The sequence below is a fragment of the Alosa alosa genome, chromosome 13 (assembly GCF_017589495.1).
Source record: "Alosa alosa isolate M-15738 ecotype Scorff River chromosome 13, AALO_Geno_1.1, whole genome shotgun sequence".
Taxonomy (NCBI): Eukaryota; Metazoa; Chordata; class Actinopteri; order Clupeiformes; family Clupeidae; genus Alosa; species Alosa alosa.
Genome location: NC_063201.1, coordinates 31,848,641 through 31,858,106, shown reverse-complemented (window position 1 = coordinate 31,858,106; position 9,466 = coordinate 31,848,641). Strand labels below are relative to the sequence as shown.

General features: G+C 40.3%; 1 protein-coding gene across 1 annotated transcript; it reads right to left on the bottom strand.

Annotated features, from left to right (window-relative positions):
* Positions 1-263: 263 nt before the first annotated feature.
* Positions 264-7,780, bottom strand: hsc70 (heat shock cognate 70). Its single transcript, XM_048260264.1, has 9 exons — positions 7,653-7,780; positions 4,797-5,008; positions 4,203-4,408; positions 3,937-4,089; positions 3,287-3,842; positions 2,982-3,184; positions 2,078-2,276; positions 1,547-1,779; positions 264-542 (listed from the first exon to the last, which is right to left on the bottom strand). Exons 2-9 carry the CDS (start codon positions 4,999-5,001, stop codon positions 354-356), a joined length of 1,944 nt encoding a protein of 647 aa, XP_048116221.1. The 5' UTR covers positions 5,002-5,008; positions 7,653-7,780; the 3' UTR covers positions 264-353.
* Positions 7,781-9,466: the final 1,686 nt, after the last annotated feature.

The following is a 9,466-nucleotide window of genomic DNA, read 5'->3' as shown; positions in this document are numbered from 1 at the left end:
TTTAATGACACGGACGTGTATTTTCTTTGAAATAGGATTGGTAAGAGTGTAATGTACCACTTGAGTTTACTTTCACTGCTGGAAAGTGGAGGTGAACCAATGATGTCCAGACCAATTCTGAGAATAGGTCTGGTGTTAACAAGGCTAAATAACTTTTAAATAGATACTTTTTAATTTAAATACTTTAATAACTTTGAGTGTTCACATGCACAAAGGTTTTCAATGACAACATTGCACAGTGGTTTGAGTGACAGATCCATTAATGCTGGTTGAAGTAGTTTAATTTGCAGTTACATCTGGCAACGGAAAAATAAAAGCAAAAATGTCCAGAGTGGTTTGGGACATTACTGATATTAGTCAACCTCTTCAATGGTTGGACCTGATGAAGGGCTACCACCTGCACCTCCTGGAAATCCTCCTGGCATACCCCCAGGCATACCCCCAGGCATGCCGCCAGCACCCTGATAGAGCTTAGTGATAATGGGGTTGCAGACTTTTTCAAGCTCCTTCTGTTGGTGTTCATACTCATCCTTCTCGGCTGTCTGTTAGAGAGACAGAAAAGCAAAGTAGAGCAGAGTGGTAGACAGGAAGAATGGTGAAAAAGTTAGAAACAACACGAGGGAAATACAGGGGGAGCTGGCAGTATGGAACAAACACTCGTTCAAAGTCCTCTCTACAGCAATCCAAAAGTATGTTTACATGTACAGTTAAGTTGAGCTATGGTTATAGCTTCACAAGGCCATTTCATTTTCACTACTGTCTTTGTCCTAGTATACCGGCACAGGAGGGGAATCGATTTATTGACCGGAGTATGTCCAACTCTGCTACTATGTCCCTTTCAGCTTATTAGTAGTTAGCTTTTCCGGTTGACCTATTATGTCAGAGACCAAAACAATTGACAAACAATTTAGCTGGCGACGAATTGGTACCATGTTGAGTGGTGAATTGGACAAGTTTACAGACCTGTACATTTTGTACGTGCTGTACCCATGACTTGTTTTAGAAATTACATGCACGTTATCCCTTGTGGTGAAAGTGTTATCTGAAGACAGATGACGCCGCTTTTCTGTTACGCTAAAAGCCCGGGGAGAGATTTTATGGAGCATGCGCAGAGCGGAGCCTTATACATGCCCGGGGTAAAAGTTTAGTCTCCTGTGGATTTATTTTTCTCATGGTTGTCATGGTCTCAACACTTGCATTTTGGATGGGTCATGCCTCCGTGTTTGGAGGGATTCATTCACAGGTAGAGTGAGTAGGGAATTGTTTGTTTGTAGTTTTGTAGTTTTAAGAAGTTGTAGTTCCAATAAGTCTGAGATGACTTCATAAACCCTTATATAATCCAGGATGCAACATATTCAATTTTGTGATTGCTTATTTGGTGATAGTGTCCTTCACACAGCCTTTGTAATGTGGATAGCATCTTGAAAACATGCATTTGTCATGCAATTATTAACCATCTAGATACACTCAGAGGATGATCGTGCTGGATAATGGTAGCTTTTTTTCAGTGATCACTTATATCACTTATACAATGTTGTGTGATTACCTGATTCCGGTCCAGCCAAGAGATGACCTCATTGCACTTGTCCACAATGGTCTTCTTGTCCTCGGGACTGATTTTATCCTGCAACTTCTCATCCTCTACAGTGCTCTTCATATTGAAAGCAAGAGACTCCAGTGTGTTTTTTGCTGTGACCTTTTCTTTCTGTGCATCATCTTCTGCTTTATACTTGTCAGCCTCCTGTACCATACGCTCAATGTCTTCCTTGCTCAGACGACCTTGGGTAAACAAAATAAATAATCCATTTAAGTGTTTATCAGTAGCATTATGAAGGAAAAGTTTAATTTATTATAGCAACTGCCAAATTGCATGTTAGTCTTTCTGAAGACACAGTCATATAGTAATATACCAATAACATACTAAGGTCACTGGGTCCATTCAATGCATTTAACATATTATATATTACTTAAAAATCTACATTATCTGGATTTATATCCATCCTTTCAATAAATAGAAAGAAAAAAATGCATCTATGAATAGATTAAGCATGGTTTAGGATTATGCATTGAGCCATACCTTTGTCATTAGTTATGGTAATCTTATTCTCCTTGCCAGTGCTCTTGTCAACAGCAGACACATTGAGTATACCATTGGCATCAATGTCAAATGTCACCTCAATTTGTGGAACACCTCTTGGAGCAGGGGGGATGCCAGTGAGCTCAAATTTCCCCAGGATATTATTATCCTTTGTCATAGCTCTTTCACCTTCATACACCTAAGAAAGAAATAGAGAGAGAGAGAGATCATATTCTTCCATCTGTTCACTACTTACACTACTAATGACTACTACTGATTTTCCTTCTCTTTAATATTGCCTACTAGTACGGCACGATACGACAAATCCATTCCCTACCACACCCCAATATTCTAAAATAATTCCCAGATTGAGAAGTCTTCTATGTTTCCTCACACACAACAGACACAACAAACAAGCCCTCATTGTTTTTGTGTGCTTTTTGGCACAGCAACAAAAGGTACACTGAAGGAAATTTTTCAATAAATGGTGTACTGGACCACATATTTGCTTCCATTCTGTTTAGTTTGCAGTGTCACAACAGTAGATTTAGCCTTAACCTAATATTAATCATTATGAGCACCAAATGGATAAATCAGCCAGAGATATGGAATTAAAATTCCAACCACAGATCAAATACAGTACCTTAAATTATGTACAGTGGCTTGCCATTTTATCACCTACTGGCAGCTGACCTCAGACCACCATTAATTAAATAATTAACAAACAATCAATAATCACATTTTTTTATCTGATGCATCTCACTGAAATAATCCATCAACAACAGATATTGACCAATGCTCAAAATGTTTCATTCAAAAGCATAACACTCCAACTCCAAGGCTTCACATTTTTACAATTCTTATTAGACATTTTAACATTCACTGATACCAGGCAGGGATATACCTGAATCAGCACTCCTGGCTGGTTGTCAGAATATGTTGTAAAGGTTTGAGTTTGTTTAGTAGGGATGGTAGTGTTCCTCTTTATGAGCACTGTCATGACACCACCAGCTGTCTCAATGCCCAGAGAGAGAGGGGTCACATCCAAAAGTAAGAGGTCTTGCACATTTTCAGACTTATCGCCCGCTAAAATGGCTGCCTGGACAGCTGTAAATAGGAAAACATTAAACCTCAAGGTTAAAGAGGACAAAATGTATTTAAAACATTTATGTAAATATTTGTTCCAGTGTACATGTAGAAACCACTAACCAGCTCCATAGGCCACAGCCTCATCTGGATTGATGCTCTTGTTGAGGTCACGACCATTGAAGAAGTCCTGCAGGAGCTTCTGAATCTTTGGAATTCGTGTGGATCCACCAACAAGAACAATGTCATGAATCTGGGCTTTGTCCATCTTGGCATCACGCAGGGATTTTTCCACTGGCTCTAGTGTGCCACGGAAGAGGTCAGCATTGAGCTCCTCAAAACGGGCCCTTGTGATTGAGGTGTAGAAGTCAGCACCCTCATACAATGAGTCGATCTCAATGCTAGCCTGGGTGCTGGAGGATAAGGTACGTTTGGCCCTCTCACAGGCAGTGCGCAAACGTCGAACAGCCCTCTTGTTATTGGTGATATCCTTCTTGAATTTTCTCTTAAACTCACCAATAAAGTGGTTTACCATACGATTATCAAAGTCCTCACCACCAAGATGTGTGTCACCAGCAGTTGACTTAACCTCAAAAATGCCATCTTCAATAGTAAGTATGGAAACATCAAAGGTACCTCCACCTAGATCGAAGATCAGAACATTCCGCTCCCCTCCAACCTGAATCAGAAAAGGACAAACGTGGAAACACAAGTTTTTTATTACTATAGGGCCTGAACAAGATATTACGGACTCCTGTATATAAAGAGAGTACCTTTTTGTCTAAACCATAGGCTATTGCAGCAGCAGTTGGTTCATTGATAATGCGCAGGATGTTAAGCCCTGAAATGGTCCCTGCATCCTTTGTGGCTTGCCTCTGGGAGTCATTGAAGTAAGCAGGCACGGTGATGACTGCATTGGTCATTGGCTGAGGAAAACAAGATGTCTGTCACTGGCTTCTCGAGGCTGTACATTTATATTTTCACGCACAGTCACCCACATTTTGTTTTGATGTTCTTTTGTTATGATTCCTTTTCTTACCTTGCCAAGGTAGGCCTCAGAAATCTCTTTCATCTTTGTGAGGACCATGGAGGACACTTCTTCAGGGTAGAATGTCTTCACCTCACCCTTGTATTCCACTTCCACTTTAGGCTTGCCTCCATCACTCACCACTTTGAATGGCCAATGCTTCATGTCTGACTGTACAACTGCGTCATCAAATTTGCGGCCTATCAGACGTTTAGCATCTGTGCAATGGGAAAGGGCAATTGCAATTACACAATCATATTACAGTTACACAAAGATTGGAGATCACTACGGTTTTTCAAGTAGTATATAAAAATCACTCTACGACTGATTGTCAAATAATCGAATTATGACAGCTAACAAAGCTACAGTAAATCAGTATATTTGTAGTAAATCAGTACAACTAGTACAATATTATTTTAATCATTTATCTGTGGTACATTCTACTTTAACTGCATATGACCTTTGGCAACCTAAGATTTAAAAAACACAATACTGAATAAAGCACAAACTATAATACGATATTTGTTTGAAAATGTATATCTAATAGCTGTTAACAGCCAACAGTATATATGAAGTAGCAGTTGTTTCAAGTCTCTTTCCTCTCACCAAACACGGTGTTAGTTGGGTTCATGGCCACCTGGTTCTTTGCAGCATCCCCAATCAGCCTCTCTGAGTCAGTGAAAGCAACATAGCTAGGGGTAGTCCTGTTGCCCTGGTCATTAGCAATGATCTCCACCTTGCCATGTTGGAAGATACCCACACAGGAGTAGGTGGTACCAAGGTCAATACCAACAGCTGGACCTTTAGACATCCTGTATCTGAAACAATAAGTCACCTCAGTCAGTGTTTTTGTGGTGAGTTATTTTCTCATTTTCATCCCTGTTGGACCATGATTTATAACAGTTTTGGTGAAACAAAAAATTAAACAGCAGAAACAGAAGCATAAGTGGGTTAATTAAATTATTAAATTAGATTAGATAATAGGAATAAGTAGTGTATAAATAGACATTCTATATAAGTATAGCAGGCTCAGGCACAGCTTCTTTCCAGAGGCTATATATATATATATATATATATATATATATATATATACAGTATAGCCGATATAGACTGAAAAGACAATGGCGTGGGTGGGTGGCATCCTTGACAATGGATTTGGCTTTGTTCGTACAGCGTTTATGATATGTGTTATAAGGATGGAGGGGAGTTGGGAGCCAATAGTCCTTTGATAGATTAGTCCTATAGATTTCCCTACTCTTTGTAGTGATGTACTTACTGCTCTTTGTAGTGTAATAAGTGTGAACATCAAGCGTACAGTATGTTCCTGCAAGTAGGTTGAGCTATTATACATAAAGAACAGTGGATAAACAAACTGATTCATCTCAATGATAGTAAATCCATTCTCTCACCGGGTTACTAGACATACAGGGCCCTATCTTGCACTCAGGCGCAATTGACTTTATACACTGGCGCTTGTATCATTCCTATTTTGCATTGGACGCACAGCGGAATTTTCCCTCCACAGACGCACGTCGGTAAATTAGGGAATTAACTTGTGCTCCCCGGTGCGGTTCAGTGAAAAGAGCAGGGGTGTATTTTGCAGTTTCAGAAAACAATTCCGCAACAGACCAGGAAAAACCTAGTCTTAAGTCAGTGACGCGTTATTCAGATGCTATTTTAAGGGTGCATGCTTGGCAATAATGTGCCGTGTGCACAACGCGGTTCAATTGCCCTTCTCATAATTTTTTTATTGCACAGTGAGATGGAGTACGTCTTGGGACAGAGAATTAGACGCGGGATGAGAGGGTCTGCCGGCCCAGACAGACTTATCTCTCCCTCAGTGAGGAGGAATGAGGGCTTAAGCTACCCCTGACCCGACAGGTTGTGACAGACATCTGCCATCTCCTGTCAATGCTATTTAATCGAAAACACACACAAACACGCAGTGTAATTGAATGAACATTCTGAAGATGCGCTTCAGATGTTGGATAGGTCAGGGGGCACTTTACAGTACAGTCCGCAAAAAGTCGCACCATTCTTTGTGGCATGTTGTGTTTTACACAACATTTCCTTGAATCATGGATGTGTTGATGACATAAATGAGGAAATATTAGAGGACTTAAGGAGACGTGATGTTGAACTGCATGTGCCGATGGCATTTAACCCAAATGCCCCAGCAGCAGCACGGGAGAGGAGAGCTTATCTGGCAGAAGAGCTGCATCGTCTATAGTGAGGTATAGTGAAGCAAAGTAATCTTGGTCTAATGTTAGACTACATTGCAAAAATATCACCATGCATTCAATACCCTGTGATTCAGTGAGAGTGAGCCCAAAACATCGGAAAGTATGTCTTCGTGACATTTCTTTATTTACATTTTGTCAAAAAGAAAAATGCCAGTCATGGAAACATTTGTGGCAATTACTGTACCTCCCACGCCTGTTTAACCGAAGCTAATTTGGGTGGGTTTCTCCCATCCCCATACAATGGCACTTCTCTGTCTTTCATGGCCCTGACGAGAACATCGGTCTCCTCGGCTGTGAAGCGCTCCTGGCGTGCGCCTGTAATAGCAATCCACCATGGAACAAGCGCGCCTGCTTTTAAAGGGAATGTGAGAAGACCCTCTGATTGGTTTATTGCATGTTACGCCCAAACCACACCTATGAGTAATGTAGCTACTTCAGACCAACCCATTTAAGATTTGTGTCGGGCGCAAGAGTCATTTATCCCGCTGGTATAATAACAACAGTGCCCGAGATCTGCCCACAAAGCTACTTGCGTTTTGCGTTTGATACTTGCATTTCAGATCGTTAAAATAGGGTCCACAATGTTTAACACAATGATGTTTTTAAAAAAAAAAAAAAAAAAAAAAACAAGGATTAGTCTTTACATCACATGCCTACTATAACTGAATATATGAGAACGTGAACTCTGAGCTTCTAAGCTTTCAGAAGGAGCTGACTGACCACATGCCAGGGAGAGGGTTGTGTGACACTAAAAACAGACACCACTGGCTAGCAGCCAAAATCTCAGAAGCACCTCACTCCTCTAACTCTCTGTGGGATATATTTATTGAAGAACACTGTTCCATGAACACTTTCCGACAGCTGGATAATGTCAATCACCACACGCTTTGATTTACTGTGAGCTTATTCAATTACTGTTAACCAGGTTTCTTTAATAATTCTTACAAACTTGGCCATCTTTCATGGCTTGGTTGGGAAACATTTCTGGATCAAATGCGGCCACACAGGGTAGCATACACTACTTAAAAAGATAAGAAATAGCATAACCATATGGATTTTGTATCAGCAAAAGGCTATTTTTTATGCAGCAAAACAAGTATTCATAAATAAGTTTATGTTTTTCAGTTAAGTTTCATTTAAGCTTAAAACTACCTCACAACACAACAGAAAAACAATTCTGCACAATACAAGATATCAAGATTTTAATAGGGGATTTTACCTGTCTCAGTCACAATTCACAGAGTGATATGAATAGTGTCCTTTCCAGCCTCACAGACACAAAGGTCTGAGAAACTCCTGCTTCCTTCTTCCTCCACAAGAGCTGGACCGAAAGACAGAGCTCTGATGTTCTTGGCTGTATATACTCATGCAGAGAGTTTCCAGTGGCTGTCACATGATACCTGTGGAGAAACTTCTAGGCCTGTGTTTGAAATTAGCACTCACTACTCTCCAGTGCATAGAATGAGGGTGCAAATAATGGCATACCGGTATTTAAATGGGCATGTATGCTGTAGTTTACAAGCGCAATCCATTTTAATTGTTGAATTCATTGTACATAATTGGAAATTCTCATAGGAGTCATAGGGCCCTATCGTGCACATGGCGTGTAACAACTCATTATGTAATAACACTGCATTATGTAAATATAATAAATCGACAAAATGTAATAAATGTTCACGTCATTATGTAATAACTGCCACATTTTGTAATAATCTGCCGCATTATGTAATAAACTGCTTGAGCGCAATATGTAATATTGTTAACTTGTTAGGTTATTAGATATTATGGCTGTTAGTACAAAATGCGGGTGTATGTATAAATATATACAGCATACCATATCGATGATTGAACTGACAAGAAGCAAACTTTGCGACAGTGGAATCAACTGTAACATACAGTGTTTCTTAACTGGTGGGTCGGGACCCAAAAGTATAAGTATAAGTATATATACTCTTTTGATCCGTGAGGGAAATTTAGTCTCTGCATTCATCCCATTCCATGAATTAGTGAAACACACTCAGCACACAGTGAGGTGAAGCACACACTAATCCCGACGCAGTAAGCTGCCTGCTACAGCGGCGCTCGGGGAGCAGTGAGGGGTTAGGTGCCTTGCTCAAGGGCACTTCAGCCGTTCCTACTGGTCGGGGTTCGAACCGGCAACCCTCTGGTTACAAGTCCGAAGCGCTAACCAGTAGGCCACGGCTGCGAAATGTTGCTGAAAATGTAATAATATGGTGCCAGGTGAACTGAATAGCAAACGGCCTACAGTAAAATAGTGTGTCATCACATAGCCTAACAAAGAATTGACTCACTGTTGAGAAAGAAAGTTTGAATGGCAGCTGCTTCTCATAATACCAATTTATCTCTATGCAACAAAGCTATAGACTGGCACCTGCTGTTCTGAATATAGTAGAGACTGGCATAACAATACCAGCCACCATTAGAAACGAATCAGAGACAGGAGAATATAAACATAATTGCCGCATAACAATACAGTGCAGGCTTCTGTGCAAGCAAGTGTATGGATGACTTCGGTCAATTTTGAAAGAAATGGACAAATTTGAACGAAGGCTATGAAGTCTGGATGATGACTTCACATCAAGTTAAAACTGAAGGTGCACAGTCGGTAAGCTTCAATATCCAAACGGGGTGATTATAACAGGGTTTTGCTTATTTAACAGTGTAGCCTCATTGATAAGGTAGGCTAATGTCGGGAAATATGCCACCTTGTGACACTGTAATGGGAAGTAAACATTTTAAGTAGCCTGGGAAAACGAACTTCCAGCATATTTGAGATTTGCTCTGCAGGTCCGTCTGGCCAAGAGCCCATTCAAGCCCATTTCCAATTTTACAAAATCCAGGCTCTAACAACCTATTTGAATCGGGCGCCTGTTGTCTGATCACTTATTCTGCGTGGCCTAAATGCACTTAAACTATAGGCTATGCTTCAAACCATGCATTCCCAGGTTGTTAAAGTATATAAAATAATATATAAAATACTGTACATAATGTACAATATTGCACTAGTGTTCC

Excerpts from the sequence above, each read along its gene's own strand:
- hsc70 (XM_048260264.1), bottom strand. The coding sequence starts at position 5,001 with ATGTCTAAAGGTCCAGCTGTTGGTATTGACCTTGGTACCACCTACTCC. Across the intron at positions 4,409-4,796 it reads CCCAACTAACACCGTGTTTG|ATGCTAAACGTCTGATAGGC; the intron begins GTGAGAGGAAAG and ends CCCATTGCACAG. Across the intron at positions 2,277-2,981 it reads AGCCAGGAGTGCTGATTCAG|GTGTATGAAGGTGAAAGAGC; the intron begins GTATATCCCTGC and ends TTTCTTTCTTAG.